Source organism: Corvus kubaryi, unplaced genomic scaffold (assembly GCF_017639235.1).
Source record: "Corvus kubaryi isolate FWS band 111438036 unplaced genomic scaffold, C.kubaryi_AGA036_p1.0 37284, whole genome shotgun sequence".
Lineage (NCBI taxonomy): Eukaryota > Metazoa > Chordata > Aves > Passeriformes > Corvidae > Corvus > Corvus kubaryi.
Genome location: NW_024581088.1, coordinates 3,591,984 through 3,609,428, shown reverse-complemented (window position 1 = coordinate 3,609,428; position 17,445 = coordinate 3,591,984). Strand labels below are relative to the sequence as shown.

The window sequence follows — 17,445 nt, the reverse complement described above, 5'->3', positions numbered from 1 at the left end:
GGTGCTGATCATCAAGTCTGAAAACATGATTGACGAAGTCTCATGAGAAGATAGTCACAAAACATCCAAATGTGTTTAGTGTGGTTTAATAGGCTGTCATTTTGTCAAATAGGCTGAATTTAGAGAATGAAATTAAGCTACAGCACAACAAAACCTTGTCAATTAATAACACTTCAAAAAGGAACATGACAACTGTTCAAGGAAGATCATGAATAAGAAGCAACTCCTAAGTGGAAGGAATTGGTAGATGCCCAGTTTCTCTCTGGAAATCTGATGCTAAAAGTGAGACATCTCTCAGATGTGGGCCAAACACACTGCAAGGTCAGCTTTCCGCACAGTTCTCGGAGGCTTCTGGATCTTGATTGAGTCAGCAAGCCAGGGAAGCGTGAAAACAGAAAGCAGGAACAAATAAAAAATCAGAGTTTGGAATGATTTAAATGGTTCTTCAGCAAAGTTGCCTGCAAGAGCTGACCTGCTGGTGTACTTGACTTTTTTAGCATATGCAAAGCAAAGTAGGCCAAGAATCAGCAGAACCAACAGTATGGGGAAAGCTGCAGGAACTGGAACTTTGTGCTAATTTCCTTTAAACCTTGAGGGATTCCATTAAAATGTGTCCTTCATGGTCTCTCAAAACTTATTCTACGCTGGAAAATGCATCTAGTGAGATGTAAGTGTTCACACCTGGTTGTCTCAGTCAGTTGGCTGATGCTTTTTTCAAAGGGTCCTGAGAAATCACAGTTTCTGCAATGGTTTCAGGGATAGGGACATGGGGTTGTGCTCTCCAAGAACCTCCAATCCAACCTGTCTGATGGATTTGAGTAAATTTTTGCTTAAGAATTGGTCCAAGCCAAAGAGTGTAAGCCAAGACGGGTCATCATGTTAAAGGGGTTGGATCTCACATGTTTCTGTAGGCATCACTGGAGGTGGAGATGCTGTTAGTGCTAGATATCAATGCCTGGACATGTTCATTCTGAAAAATCTGTCATCTGTTTGTTGCTTGGATTTAGGCTTTGCTTGTGGCTCAGCTGTGGCTGGGACACAGTAGCCTGTTACTACCTGTGAATATGCTTTGGTTCAGTGAATGCCACTCCATATTCCAGCTGCATTTGGGAACCTGTGTGTGTCAAGAACCTTGCAGTGTTTCCACAGTTGCAAAAATACATTGTGTTTCTCCCAATGCCTATTTTAGTGATTATGGCAGTGTTTGCACGTCTCAGGAAGGAAGCCGTGATAGTGCCTAATGCCAGAAATATTTGAGGCAAGTGCTGGTAAGTGTGTCCCACCTGACAGATCTGGAACAAAAAGCAACCATTTGCTTCCAACCCAGAGCTATCAAGGTTCTCAGGGAAACCATTTTGGAAGATACATTCTGGTGCAATGGTTTTGTAACAGGGATGAATGACCACTATTTCAGCCATGTGAAGGGCCATGGACTCCTGTGGGCCTTACATCAGAGCCAAGGATGAAAAGAAGTGTTTTAACTCTGTGTTCTACCAGGCACTGGGAACATGGGGCTCTTCATGATCCCTGTGATTTATTTGAACATCAGTCTTTTTCTTTAAGGTCTGTTTTACAGCAACGATGCATCTGCCGGATGGGGTTTGGTGAGTGAGCAACCTGATACCTTCCTCCCAATTGCATCCCAGATCCCTGCCATTAATCCAGTATCAATGACCAAGAAACTAAACTGAGGAGAATGTAAATCCCACCATTTGCATGTCATGTAATATTTTTACTTTGGGCAGGTCAATCAAACGAAAAGCCCTTCAGTTAGGGAGCCAAAATGCTGCTTTGTCGTAACTCAGTTTATTGTCAGGACCTGGTGGTGCTGCTTCATCACCCAGTGTCTTGTAATTACACTACCTAATGGGATGGAGAATGGGAATGGGGTTTGCTCTTTTTTTTTGTGCTGCCCAAAAATGACTGAAAAGCAACAGAGGATTCCCTCAGGACTGCCACAGCTTTGGAGGGAGGAGAGTGATGGGAACCTGGATTTCAGACACTGCAATTTTAGTGTTGAAAGGGAATTTCACGTTCAACATTTGCAAATAGCTCAGAAAACCTTGCCACAGATTTTTGTCCCTGTGAAGCACAAAGCAGCTCTCTGGAAGAAGTGCTGTGGGAGTCTTGCTGCTTCCAGGGTGGTTTGGGTTTGTTTTTTATCTCCAGAGCACTTAATTAGGTGCTTCACTTTAGAGCCTCTCTGTAGGTATGCAGTTGTTAAACACTTTAGTTGCTGATTGAAGGGTATGATGAGTGAAAAAGGAGTCTCTTACAGTCTTTATTTGTTATTTTTTACTAAGTAATAATATAAATCTCATAAAATAAGGATGCTTTAATCAGCCAGAATCTTAAGTGCATTCCCAAATAAAACTTTCCACATTCAATTAAGTGTGCCTGAACAGGTTGCCTGGGAAAACTATAGCCATTAACAAATACTAGAGACAATCAAAGGAAAGGTGAGTGGACTTTGCTTCATCTCCCTTGCTAATTTCTATATTTAAATATGTATTTTGGTCTGTTTCTGCTTGCTGTAGTCTCTTTTCTCCTTGCAGGGCTCTGAGTACCAGCTGAATTTTCCCAAAAGGGAATTGTTCAAAGGTGAGGTGTTTAGAGCTGACAATCAGTGGAACACTTAATGCATCCAAATGAGCTGAAGTTTGGAAGTGTTTGACAAAGTGTAAATGGATGCTGTAGAGGAATCAGATCTGCTTTAGAAGCTGTTGTATAAGTCCATCCTAAATGCAAAGGGTTTCAGTGTTGACCCTTGAGCAAACGATTAATCAAATGTACTAAGGTTTCAGTAACTCAGTAGCTTGTTGTTAAATCTTGGTATGATGTAGCAGTTTCATCTGCAACACGGTTATAACTTCCAGCCAGCATATGTAGAATAAGTACATATGAATAAAACTAACGTGAATGTGTGAATAAAATCTGTGAACACTTGAAGGAAGGCCTGGGGCATTTGCACTTGAATTTTAGTGACCTGCTTGTCAGAGCTGATGGGAGGATCTTTGGGTGAAAGAAGCATCCTTTGCCAGACACAAATATTTAAACTTGCATACTTTCTATGCCAAGCAGGCTTAAGGGAAAAGGAGTGAAGAAAAACCTGGCTAGTGTGAATGCAGCAGAGACACAGCAAATGTGAGATGGTGTCTGCCATATGGATTTAACTGAATTTAAATAGCTTACCTTTGCCAAAGTGGCATCCTCACTCTAGAACTGCTTCTGTCCCCATAGAGCCCATAGTACTGCTTTGGTGGATATTGATACCTGATAGGAGGTGTAAAGATGGAGCCAGACTCTTCTCAAAGGTCCCCAGTGAAAAGATGAGGCAAGGGGCACAAACTAAAATACTGGAAATTCCACTTAAACATAAGAAACAATTCTACTTTGAGGTTGGTCCAACACTGCAACAGGTTGTCCAGCGTGGTTGTGGCTCCTCCATCTTTGGAGGTACTCAAACTCAATTGGACATTATCATGAACAACCTGTTGTAGTTGATCCTCCTGTGACCAGGGGACACGGACCAGACTATCTCCAAAACTCCTTCCAGTCTCAGCTATTCTCTTATTCTGGGAGTGCTTGCAAAGGAGAAGAGCAGTTTGAAAATGTTGATGGAAGATGGACTTAGCATCAAGAGTTCAATTTGAAGGGAGGAAACTGTAGAACTTTAATAGAATCCAGTGGTGATGGAAGTTCTGGGAAATGTTGTGTGCAGTAGTGACTGACAAAGTATTTGTGATTGTAGGATGGGGAGTGAGAAGTAGGTATGGGTGAGTGACAGCACGCAATGAGGGAAGGAGCAATCTAAACCAAATCACTTCCCTGAAGTGGGACAAATGGCAGAAGAAGCAGCAGCTGCAGTGGGTCTGCCCAGGGCTGCCCTGTCTGGGGGACTCAGGGCTGATAAGGGGAGAACTCTTGGTCGAGGTGAGAAGGGTGGTTCATAGTTATATTTATCTGACAGGTAACTCTAGCATGAACTTCTAAGTGCACCTCTATCTCTACAGCAAACAGATAAACACTGATAACACTCAGCACTGACTCAGAGCTGATGACCCATCAGTCTGTCTCCAACCAGTCTCCACCCAAGCATGTGTCCTGCTGGTCCCTTTGTACCACTCAGAGACTGAGCATAACCCACTCCTTTGGTTGTAGGAAATCCTGAAACCAGTGCTTAGCCAACCTCTGAGCATGGGGGAAAAGTACTGATCAACAAAACATCTGAGTGCACAGTTTTTCCCCCATGTTGGTTTGTATTTTGGTCTCTTGGCTGGCAATACCCGTGAGGGATTAGATAAGATTACTTGTCAATAAAGATATTCATCTTCCTTTGTTCCTGCTCAAAGATCTCCCCGATGGTGAGGCACCAAATGGCCAAAATTTGGAATAAATATTCAGTTACTTAAAAGTCTGGGCTGGACTTGACAGGAAGACATGTTCTTCAGGATCAGCATGGAACAATTCACCAGTACTATGTAGCCCCTCCGTGGCTCTTTGAAATATTTATTCTGCTTTTATTAGAAAAGAGTTAGAACCATTGATGTTTGAAAAGGTGAGGTATGTGACTTTGAGTTTTGTGTCTAGATTTGACATAGAATTCCCATCAAGTATTTGGGCCCAGGACTCGTATCCACCAATGGAAGCCAGGTGCCTTGGTTATATATATGCAAAATTCATAAATCTTTAGGGGTGCACAAAGTTGGAAGATGTATTTAGACTTATCTGCTCTGCTATGGCCTTTGTCATCCATCCAGGCACAGAATGGAATTTGAAACATCAACATCATTGTTTAATGTCAGCTTGTCTCTCATGCTATGTCAATGTCCTTGTTTGACTTGAAACTTTCAGATTCTTCAAGGTGACCCCTCATTCCTGGGAGGGCTGAGAGAACTGGAGCATTTAGTGTTTAAACAAATATGTAATGTCATTCCAGTGCTCAACTCTTCAGTGACTCTCAGCTAATGAGCTGGAATTTGCACTGTGAGTGTGCAGGAGTCAATGCTCTTCGTCACCACCCCGATACTCAGAGCAGGTTCCTGGTTTGGCTTACCTCATGGTTAATGGTGCATCTTCTGGCAAAAGGTGTGGTGTGTCATCATTAACCATTTAAATCTTGCAAAGTGCTGGGAAAACTTACTGGAGTGGAGGAGGAAGTGGTGTTTGCCTGGCCATAAGATGCAGGGTCTGCTCAAGGAGGGCAAATTCTTGCATGTGAGTGTAGCTGTCAAAGGGAGCCACTGTTGTGCAGCCCTTGAATCAGTGTTTGAGCCCTATGGGGTTTACTTTGTTCAGCTGGCTCCTGCGGTATCTCACATTTATCCAACTTCACTTGTGACTGCTGTGCTACCCTGGCTGCCTAGTGCAAGGTTTAGCCAGCTGGAGAAATCCAGGAGTGTAACTCAGGGAAATTTAGTCAATCCCAATGCTTTCTCCTCAGTTTATTGTCATTTCACCACATTTTAGTCTCTGTGTGGCAATCCCAGCTGCCCATGGTAGGAATGACTTCACGCACATCTTCTTTTAAAGGATGAAAACCCTGATTCTACTATATTCTTGATTTTTGCATCATGTTTATATAAGAAAAGAAGGAAAATATGGCAAAACTCAGCTCAAAGAGGAATTTAATGGTACTGAGTGCTCTTTTACAGCAGCTAAATGCAATATCCACAGGAGTTTAACTCAACATCCTCACACAGGGAAGGGTACAGTTGCAGGTGCTATAAAAGGTCCTTCTTTTAAACCAGCAACAGCAGTTCTAAACATGGTTTGCATTGGTGCTGTGCACATACAGGAATTTGTGACTCTGGAGTGACTCTGTCTGTGGGATCTCCTCAGTCCATGTGTCCCTCATCTGAAAGCAGCGTGTGTTCAGCTTCTTTTGAGACCTTTACAAGCTATTCCACATTCAAATGCAAATACTTAATAACCAAAGCTTAAGGATCATATGATTCTTTAGACAGTAAATCTGGTGGTTCAGAGTTGTACACATATTTGGCAGATTATAGGTTTACCACTGGCAGATAATCTTTTAAAGACCTGTGGCTTTACTCCTTTTGTTAACTAATTAAAAAAAGAGAAAGAACTTCAAGCTGTAATTAGACCTCTTAAGACACATATTACTCCCTGAATGGTCTATACAACTAGGATAAATGTATAATTAGGAGGTTTCACCAAACATGATTAAAGCCAGTCATGTGTCCTAGACCATCAAACATTTATGTGTGCAGGAGATTGAGAGTAAAGTCAGTATGAAGGTGTGAATAGAAACCACATCATACATTTTATCTGTTGGACCTGATGTTCTTAGAGGTCTTTTCCAACCTAAACAATTCAATGGTTCTGTACTATAAATATTTAACTCCAACCACAAAAGCTTTTTTTCAGATGTAAATTCTGGAAGGATTGTGTCACATCCATAGCTTCTGGTGTTTGGTAACACTGGTGACAGTAAGGAGACCAGGTCCCTTGGACCCCATGATCTGTCACTGTTGTTGTCTGTGGCTTGCTGATAGTTTAAGAAATGTAGAAGTTGGTAGGTAGAGTTTTCTATTCCTTATTGGCACATCCCCAAGGCATAAGGACTTGTATCCCTTCTGAAACTCACTTCTATTTTGAGGAATGTGGTTTCTTTTGCTTTATGGCTAGAGAGTGTTTTTCCTTGTATACATTTAGGAGGTGGGAAGAAGAGAGCAGGTCCATTGACCTTTTGTACCTCACATTCATAGGAATGAGTGCTTTCTCCATGCATTAATTTCTGGTGATGTCATCTCTTGAAGGGAAATTCCCAGGAAGGCTGTGGCAGTTCTGGGTCTCTGCAGCCACCATTCTTTCCATATGTTGATGGTTTATTGTGAACGGAATCTTCCCTGGCTTGTGTCTCACCAGCCACACAAGCTGGAGAAAGGGACTGGAAGCCTTTTTGCATCCTGAATTGCTCCCAGGGCTCATAGCAGTGACATTGTGTGGTTCAGGTGTCCCTTTCCAGTGTCACATCCAGGCAGGTGCCTTGGTGCAGTGCTGCTCCATGGCTGTGGCAGCAGAATCTCGGCACAGCCATGGAGCTGCACTTTGGGCTGACACACGGGCAAGAAGGGGGATTGATGCCATGCATTCATTCCAAAAAAGCCATTTCATCTCTCCAAACCAGGAAGTGTTGGCAGGTCTCATGGAGGTGCAGACAGTCTCTGATATGACTGCTTTCCAAAATTAAAGACAAATTAATTGCTTGCTCTAATAGTGCCTTGTTTCAAAAAAACTTCAGGTTCAAGCATTTCATTTTAGAAAAACACTATTGAGGTGATAAATGTTGAGGTTGCTGGGCTTAACCTATGGGGAAGGAATTAGGTCAGGTCCTGAAAGCTGACTCAGTTATTTTCAGTTTGCCTGCCAGAGACCTACTTGCACAGACGAACAAATTACAGAAGAGTTCCCAAGTCATATAGAAAGGAACCAGCTTCTTCAATATATATCAATTTCTACTTAGGGAACAGTGAAATTCAGTTAAAGTCTGAGCTGCCTGTTCTGCTTTTGAGCACAGAGAGTATTGAACTGGTGTCAGCCCTTTTTGTCTCATTAAATTCCTGAGAACCTTGAGGTAGGACATAAATGGAAAAGCAGTGGGGCGAAAATCCAGTGCAGAGGAAATGGCAGAGGTGTCCTGCTACAGCTGTGGAGGAGAAGAGAGTTTCCTCAGCATGCGGAATATCTGACTTTGCCATGTGTTTGTGCAGGTTGTCATGTCCACATACACTTGGAGAGGAAAAGGGATGTTCCTATGGGTGCATGTGTATAAATGTACACAAAAAATAGCAGTTGTCTGTATTACATATGGAGTGGTTTTGGGACCAATTTCTGAGTGGTTCGTGGAATGCCTGTGGTCCAAATGAGCAGCAGCATAAGAATTTTAGAGTTGTTTTGTTGTTTCTGGTTTTCTTCTTATATGAAAAACAAAAAGACAAGGCCCATCATGGATGGGACCATTTTTTGTCATGGGGATCTCCCCAGCTGTCCCTCTTCAGAAATAACTAAAACATAAGTTTTGAGTGACTGATTAGAGATGGAAGATAGGGTGTCCCAGCTCATTTTAACAAATTAATTTTATCATATAAGTTCCAACAGGGTGCATACTAGCCAAAGATCCCAAAGAACTGGTAAGAAGAGGTATTAGCTCTTTAATCCTAGCTATAGAGCTCCAAAACCAGACACAGTATAAAGCCGACCATAAATAATTCCCTAAATTATTTTAGATTTTTGTATGTTTAGCCTAGTTGTCACAACTTAATGGCTGCACGGTCCATAACCTTTAATATTGATCTCAGAAGGGCAATATTATTGAGGTCTTTATGTGGATTATGCTTTTTAAGGTTGCTTTTATTCCCAGATTAAGTCAAAATCTCATGACTTAAGTTTGAATACCACTGCTTCAAAGAATATAGTTTAAATATTAAACAGATATTTGGAGTGTGTCAGCATGGAATAAGCCAGGGAGGAGGATTTGAGGAGGAACTGAGAGAGAAGAGTGAATGCAGATGATTTCTTTGTATTGAGCATCTGATTTCATGGTATTGATGAAACTGAGTCACTGTACCACAAAAGGAATACTTGATACAGTTTTCCTGCTTTGTGCAAGGATTGTAAGAGTAACCTTCTAACAACTGTTTGGAGGAAATTCCTGTCCAGTGCGTTCACTGGGAGTGATACTGGTTGGTGAGCACAAAATTGTGTCATTTTTCTGTGAGTATTTCAAATTTGAGGAACATCCAGTGCATTTACAAACTTGTCATTCTCCAGGTGTAAGTAGCATTGTCCATGCTCATCCCAGGCAGGTGACTACTTTGCCTGTCACCCTCTGTGTGATCCAGATCTAAACCTGCTCAGAAACCACAGGCAGCCTCCAGTTCCCTGCTTTCTAATTCTGCATGACTAAGCCTTTCAGCACGTTATAAATACTGTTGCTCATTCCAAATACATTGGTTACCTGTGCACCAATGACTGCCAGCATATTTCTGCAGTGGAGTGGTTGCGTGTTGGGTAATTGACATAAATTACAGCACTTGAGTCACAGTACTGCCCTTTCTGCTCACACCCACGTGTGTGAGTTACGTATGTGCAGCTTTGGGAGGTGTATGAATGCCAGCAGCACTGCACACACCCTGCCAGCAAACAAGGAACTTGTATTCCTGCAGAAAATAGGTATTACTCCAGAACTCACACCAAAATATGTGGAAGTGAAGAGTACACAAAAGTATTTTGTTTTTGTGGCTATTGGAATCCTCAAAATATTCTTTTCAACCAGGGATTACAGTGAGGAAAACAATGCAAACACATCAGTGGTACATTTTGGTCTGCTGATGGATATATATGAGACTGAGGCATGTGGTTTGGTGTCTGCATGACATTTTCCATGTTTGTGAATGAGAGTTATACTTTAGCTTGGCTTTGCTGTAGGGCACAAAATCAGTCATTTCCCTTGACTTTTTCCTATCTGAAGGAGGAGAATCAGTAATTGCTGATTACTCCCAAAGCACTTTCATGTTTAAGGACATATCATAAGCATAGAATCATAGAATGGTTTGAGTTGAAAGGGACCTTAAAGCCCATCCAGTTCTACTTCCTGCCACAGGCAGGGACACCTGCCACTATCCCAGGTTGCTCCAAGCCCCGTCCAACCTGGCCTTGAACACTTCCAGGGTTGGGGCAGCCACAGCTTCTCTGGGCAACCTGGGCCAGGGCTTCACCACCCTCACGGGGAATAATTTCTTCCTAATATCTAATTTAAACCTGCCTTCCTTCCATTTAAATCCCTGCTGTTCTTCTCACAAATGATCTATAGAATAATGACAGCAAATTGAGGATTTGTAGAGGTTACATTTGTAGAAATAGATTTCCCTGTGCTTACAACTTTCTGCATTGACTGTTTCATTTCTGCCCCTGCAATTACTTCTGGGTGTAGCTCAAGCTGCTTAGATGGCTGAGAATTTGCTTGTGCTCATGTATCAGGTATTCAGGCATCAAAGCACTGTGTCTTAGCCTGCACTCAGCAGCACCCAGAAAACTGCAGGGGCAGTGAAGGAGCTTAGGTTGCAAATCAGGTCCTTGCAGTTCCCGAAAGTGCTGCTTGAGAGCCATTAAGAAAATTCTATTAGATAAACAATTCCTTTTTGTCCATTTTAGATGGTGTTGTGCTGAATGTGAAGTATATCCTCGTTCTGTGGCATTGCCCTTTACCCAGAAAGGCAGGTAGTTCCCTGGGCAGCTGAATGCCTCCTTCATGCCCCTGCCCTGGGTGGCTCAAGTCATTCCCTGCAGGTCCTGCTTATAGAGCATACAGATGTTCCTGGGGTTCCCAGTAAAGCTCAGGTCTCCTCTGAGAGTTTTGGGGAGGTGTCTGTTGCTGTTCAAGGCAAGTGGAGTGAGATGGGTGCTTAGCACCTTTGAAAGATGGCATTATTCCATAGCTTTTAATGAAGGAAGACATTTAGTTGGGGGGATTGCAGGTTCAACTCTTTCCCAGCCTTGAAGAGCCTTCAGGATTCCACAGTCAGAACCTGTCCTTGGCACGCTGGGGAGGGTGGGTTGTGCTTGGCAGGAGTTGCTGTTTCTGGATCCCAGAGCAGGGATTTTTACAATCACCCACCTCCCCAGACCTCTCCAACTCAGGCTTAGCAAGTGTGAGCTGGGACCTGGGAACAAACTGGGGGTCTTCTGCCTCTTTTAGAATATATTCTTGAGTGTCACTGAGTAAATGTTTTATTATTAGGTTTTTTTCATGCCTATAAATCTTCACCAAAAATATAGTCCCTTTCTTCTGGGCAAAAGACAAATGTGAAACAACTCTGAAGTTCTAAAAAATAAGCATATACAGGAGGATCATTTTCCAGTCACATGAATTTGTGTTTCCTTGACTGTTGTCCAACCTGAATTTAACAAGCTGAGGGGGGACTTGCTGATGTTTATATTTCTTTTCTCAGTATTTCTGGCTCCTTGTTCTCTCACGGGGTTTGGTTGGCATCGGTGAAGCGAGTTACTCCACTATTGCACCAACCATCATCGGAGACCTGTTCACCAAGAACACGAGGACCCTTATGCTGTCTGTTTTCTACTTTGCAATTCCTCTGGGCAGGTAAGGTTCTTTTATCTGGTTTTGGCTTTTCTCTTAAATAAACTCACACAGATCTGAAATTGCTAATGATGATAGTTCTTGACTTTGGTTGGAACGGTTTAGACAGGAAAATATTGTGAGCAGTGACTAATTAGTTGCAGGAATTAGATTCTTTTTTGGCCCTGTTACCGGTTCATGTGTGACTTTTGGGAACTGATGGGAAGTTTGTTGTTGGTTTGTTTCGGTTTTTTTCCTACTTTTTTACAGCAATGGGGTGGAAATGGAATCAAAATATTTTAGCTGACTTCTTCTTTCAGTTGAATTTCCTTATCAGCTCAACACAGTATCTGATCTTTGGGACAGGAGGGAATCTGTCATTATTTTTATTTTTTAAAATAGTGGCTGACCATCTATTGTGAGATTGTTGGCAGGCTGGCTTTGCATCATTTGTATACCAATTCCCAGAGCTGGACAACATCCTGTGCAAAAGGGGCATTATGGGTTCATTACCAGGAGGGAATACATGGGCAACATGTTCCAAACTCAGAGAAAATTTCTGGTGGTGCATTTTACAAGCTGGAACACTTACCCATGAGATAAAACTCACAAACACCCATTTGTGAGGAGGAAGAGAGAAACAGATACTTAACTGGTGAAAAGAATATTTTGCCCAGAGGACCAAGGATTCAAAGTATTCACATAGAGAATTCAGTGAACTAGAAAGAAATTACAAATATTCCTCCTGTTGAGCCTGATTCTGGGACTTCATTATCTCAACATCCAGCAGCAGCATGGATTACAAGGCCATGGAGGATAGGACAAGGGCTGTAACTGAAAGAGCTTTCAATTTGATGTTAGGAAAATATTCTTTCCCTGTGAGGGTGGGGAGGTCCTGGCACAGGTTGCCCAGAGAAGCTGTGGCTGCTCCATCTCTGGAAGTGTCCAAGGCCAGGTTGGACGGGGCTTGGAGCAACCTGGGATAGTGGCAGGTGTCCCTGCCCATGGCAGGGAGTGGAACTGCATGGGTTTTAAGGTCTCTTATATCCCAAACCAGTCTGTGATGATTCACGGTTTGATTTGGGGCCTGTCTCGGTAAAATGTCCAGTTTTGGGGAGGTTGTAGCTGGCAACCTCCAAAGCTTAGCAGACTCTTCAATAAGGGCGAGGGGTGGCTCATGGTTGCCCCACTGCAATCCTGGCAACTTTTAGCCAAGGCAATCTCAGCAACAAATGCAGCAGTTGTGAAAAAGGTTATTTACCTTCAGTTCATGTTGAGAGAAACGTGGCTATGTTCACCGTCAGTCTCTTGTGACGCACCTTTTGTCTTACATGTGGCTGAAGGTCTCTCATCAAACTTCTTGCACGTTCTCCTTGGTTTTTCTTCCAAGCTAACAGAAAATGGTCTCTTCCTGCATAATTAGAACCAAGTACTATTAAGTGGCAAGAAGAAAAATCTGGTGATGGAATATTATCTGTCCTTGAAGGGCACTATTTAACTGAAAGCTTGAACATAAAATTGTTTAATATTCATATTAGCACAGAGAAAGGCCTGATGTAGAAATGAAATTGGGAAATAAATCTTGTTTGAGTTTTTGTTTCCATCCACTGTAGATTGAAAGGTCAGCTATAAACTTCCAAATTTCCATCAGATTTGGACATTTTTAGATCAGCCGTGCTGGGTAGAGTCACGTACTAGTCACCATCTGCTTCAATCCCCATATTTCTTCCTGTAGGAGAAGAGAGCTGAGGACACACAGTTGGTTATGCCTCTTTTTGCCTTTGTCTAAGAACAGCTATGACTGTGGCACACTTAAAGCTCTGACCAGCTCTCATCTTGGCCTTTCTTGCAGTGGCTTGGGATACATCACTGGGTCGAGTGTGAAGCAGGTTGCTGGAGACTGGCACTGGGCACTGCGGGTAAGTCCCTCTTAATGACACATCTTAATGAGAGTTGGTTGGTTGATTGGTGTTAGGAAGAGTTCCATCACACAATGGCTCAACCTGTTATTATATCTGGAAGGTAAAGTATTGGGAATTACATCTGTGGATGTTAAGTGCATGGCAGATGCACTCTCTAAGCAAAGGTATGTGGGCTTGGCTTGTGGGACTTGGTGTTTTCCCTGCTTAGGAGCAAGAATTTTCCAATCACTTTGTTATCAATCAATCAGTCATGACTTCTTGATGGGGACAGGAAGACGAGACATTGGCCTTAAATCAACTCCACAGTCTTTCAGTCCCCTGCTGTCAAGAAACTCTGAGAATGGCTTCCTGCTTTGAGGAAAAAACACTTTGTTCCAGTTTCCGCTTGTTTTTCTGCCCTGAGACAGTCAGTTTCCTTCTATTTTAACCTCTTGGGACCCTGATAAATGGGCTGAAAAGACAATCCACTCCAATCACATGCTCACAAACAGCTTCTGCACACAAAGATGTCTTGAAAGAGCTGAGAGGAAGTGGCCCAGCAGAACTGGTTTCTGACCTTTGGTGCTGTGGGTGGCACGTGAGGTGCATTCTTTGGCTCTGGCACTTCATGGAGACCATGAATCTCATGAAGCTCAGGCCAACACCGTTTATAACACCAGGTGAAGAAATACAGGGGTTCCCATCTGAAGCAAACATGCCCTCTGTGACACAGGCCATGCCCCAGGTAAGCAAAGCTGGGAACATCACCATGAACAGTTCATATGGAGCTGGGAAAGTAGAGGGCAGTTTCCAGCTCTGCACCTGGAGTGGAAAGTGGAGTAGCCTACAGCTTCCCACCAAGAGGATGCTGCCTCATTAGACAGCAGAAATATTTAAGAGTAACATGAACTTTTGAGCAGAGGCCAACACAAGCAGTGAGAGCCCCAAAGCCCCTCCTCTGGTCAGTGGGCTTTAACTGGAGCACTCTTGGAAAGCCCAAACCTGTCTGTAAAACCCAAATGGTTAATTTGTGCAAAGAGATCATCACTAGGGACTTTTCAGGTGGTGTCTTCACAGTTACCCTGAGAAATCCAGAATATCTGCAAGACTGTATCCCTTACAAGTCATGATTTCCACTATAAATGACACATTGGTGCAGGATTCCCTGGCTGTACAAAATCTGGGGAATCTGATGAGCTGCACGCATCTGTGATGGTTGCTTTGGACACCATTGCTCAGTTTTCGTAGTCACACAGCACACAGAAAAAGCTTCCAGACATCAGGGTAAAGCAGCTTCCATCCCTATGACAATTACTGTGCTCTTGCAAGATGGGAATGATTCCCCAAGATGATGCTTCCCTCTATGATCTCCTGTGGGCTCCAAATCCGGAAGAGGTCAGGAATAATCCATACTTCAGTGGGCTGAAAAAGACAGAAGGACACGTGGGCAAGTGGCAGCTTTGTCCCTGGATCTAACAATAAAGCAAATGTTTCACTGGAGCGTTACTGAGTGTTCATGGATATTGTCTTGGTGGGTACTTAAGATGAAATTTTTTAGATAAAAATCAAAGAGACTTGAAATCATCTGGCTGTAGAAAAAACAGCATTTCCAATATTTTTTACCAGTGCTGTGTCTTGTGTTCAGCTGTCATAAGGATACTGTATCAGGCTTCAGTGTATTCCTGGATGAGGGATTTTCCTGGCTTTTAAGTTCTGAAATACTTTTGTCTTTCGTTCCCTAGAAGGATTGTGTCATGTCATCTTTGGACATGAAACACTGCTCCATGTGTAAAGGCCATTCTCAGGTTAATAATGGAAGCATATTTTTTTTGGAACAGGAATTCATTTTTTAAATAGCATATCTAGATGAGATGATAGTTCAGTGAAATCCATGGTCCTGTTTTCCTGATGGAACTATTTTCCATTCTGACTATAATGGAATTTCAGTGTAAAAACAAGAATAGTTTTTATAGCTTGCAAAACACTGGGATCTTTGTATGTTTGCCTAGTGCTTGGGAGAAAGGATCGGATACTGGAAAACCAAGCCCTTGAATTTGTTGTTTTCCTATGTTCCAGCCTGAATTTTCTATTTTTCTTGGTCTGTTGTACTGAGGTAACCTGAGGAAGATGCCTGAAAATGGGAAGCCATTGTGGGTTAGCTGGAAGAGGGATGTATGTCAAGCAAGGATTTTCAAAGCCAGCATGTTCCCTACATCCAGAAATCTTTCAGCTGGTCTGATTGCCTTTTAAAGGTTTCTGCATTCACCTAGAAACCAGCTGATCTCTTAGTCCAGCTGGGAGTAGGTTTCCAAAGAGTTAAACATCACTGAAGAATCATGTTTAGATGAATCTTGGTACTTATTAACACAATGGGAGTGCCTTAATGAGAGTATTTTCAAAGCTGCATGTTTCCGGAGTGAGATAAGAGAGTCCAGGGAATGACATGGAGGAAGGAAAGGAGCAGATGCCTCCATGCTCACAGGTTCTGACTGGCTGTGAGGAACAGTCACTGAAACCAAACTGATGTGTTCTGCTTCTTCCTGACCAGTCAAAGCAAACCCTCCTGACTCCTGTGCTAATTCCCTGCTCCTTTCTTGCAGGTATCTCCACTCCTAGGAATGATAACAGGGACACTCATCTTGATATTTGTGCCTGCTGCTAAAAGAGGAAATGCTGAACAACTTGGGGGGCAGCTGAAGGCTCGAACTTCATGGTTGAGAGACATGAAAGCATTGATTAGAAAGTAAGAGCGCTAGTAATAACCATGTTTTGCCTCTAATGTGTAATTGGAACATCCAATGGTCTGGATTTAGCACGGTGAGACTGGAAAGTGACAACATGCAGGGAGTTGCAGGAAGTTTAGTCTGTGGACCAAGGAAAGAAAATCACAGTTACATGAGGTATCGACTGCTGTGACAATGATGGATTCCAAGTTTTGCTCTAACCTTTCCAAGACTGACATCTAAGAAAAAGCCCGCTTTGTTTGGCTCATACTTCACACAAATCAGGGCTTTTGAAGTGTAGAAATTGCTGTGTTCCTGTATTAATTGTTGTGCCACTGTTGTTCAGACACTTAGATCCTTTTTCTTCTTTGAAAGAGCTATTTTGCTGAGGGGAAAAAGAGTTTTAGCAATTTAAGAGAAAAAAACACACAGAAGCTTGCACTGCAGCAAGTTTCAATATATGTGTTTATACAACCCTGTGTGACTGAATCCATGAGAACTGAATGTGCTTGGGCACTTGTATGTGTGCATAAAGGTTCACACGTTCATGAGTGTTTAAGCAGCTGCACTTCCTTCCAGAAAGCTGGCCTGTGAATGTGCAAATACTTTCACCTCTGAATTCAGGGTTACCTTGTAATTCTGATGGGAAACTTGTGATGTCCTTTATTTTTAGAACTACTGGCTAGAATACCTCCCTGGTATTCTCATCCAGTGTCAAAGGACGATGAAAAGTGATGATAGATAATTTATCAATATTTCTACGTTACTGCTTTTGGTAGTTTATGTAAGTAGTAACCATATGGTGGCACGGATGGGGAGGGAAAAGTGAAACTGCTCATCCAGGTAAACAGGTGACATTAGGGTGAAAACCCTGTAATTCACATGTCTCTTAGTGACCAAGTACTGATTGTCTTCTCAAACAGTCCCTTGAAAAACAGTCCTGTGAAGCATCTCTGATGAGTTCAGTATATTATTATCAGTGGAGCATCACATGTGAATATTCCATGCTTCTTATTCTCCATTCCTTTGTACCTCGTGTTACCCCTGCCCCTTGGCAAAGGGAGGGGGCAAGTGTGGGGGAACACTGGGCTTTGTCACTGAAGCATTGGCTCCTGCATGAGGCTCCTGCTTTTTCACTTTCCCCACTAAACCTTCTCTTGGTTTTGTCTCCACAGCCGCAGCTATGTGTTCTCATCCTTGGCCACCTCAGCTGTCTCCTTTGCCACAGGGGCACTTGGCATGTGGATCCCTCTGTACCTTCACAGAGCACAGGTCGTGCAGAAGACAGCAGAGACCTGCAGCTCCCAGCCCTGTGGCACCAAAGATAGGTGAGAGTCAGAGTCAGCTGCTTTACAGACAGGGAGAGGGGGTGGGGGCTTATTTACCAGAGGAAGCAGGCAAGTCCCACAGAGACAAAGTACTAGAATGTCTGTAATTTCCTCTAGGTCCTTGCAACAATGATAGGAAATGCTGGGATTGTAAACTAGGTTTTATTTCTCTATTTCATTGCATGAAGTCAAACCAAGGGAGAAGCAATGACCTCAGCTCTGTCTTAGTTCCCAGGTTGCGGTGCAGAGTAGAAAAGAGAAATCCTCTAAGGAAGATGTTTGGAGAGCTGAGAATTTGGTTTCTTAATACCCATCTGTGACAGCAGCAGAACAAGCTGGCAGGTTGGGAAGCCCCAGTGGTGGCTGTAATTCAGAGGTTGGAATGGTTC

The 17,445-nt window shown here is 42.9% G+C and overlaps 1 protein-coding gene across 6 annotated transcripts in view; it reads left to right on the top strand.

The window, feature by feature from the left end:
* SPNS2 (sphingolipid transporter 2) overlaps positions 1 to 17,445 on the top strand; it is a 135,236-nt gene that overhangs the window by 72,242 nt on the left and 45,549 nt on the right. For all 6 annotated transcript variants that reach the window (XR_006015671.1, XR_006015668.1, XR_006015669.1 and 3 more), the window contains exons 4-7: positions 10,977 to 11,128; positions 12,957 to 13,023; positions 15,606 to 15,748; positions 16,904 to 17,056. Coding sequence is in view for 2 of the 6 variants with exons in the window: in XM_042025939.1 (XP_041881873.1) it covers positions 10,977 to 11,128; positions 12,957 to 13,023; positions 15,606 to 15,748; positions 16,904 to 17,056 (515 nt within the window). In the remaining 4 variants the exon portion in view is untranslated. The remainder of the gene's footprint in view (positions 1 to 10,976; positions 11,129 to 12,956; positions 13,024 to 15,605; positions 15,749 to 16,903; positions 17,057 to 17,445) is intronic.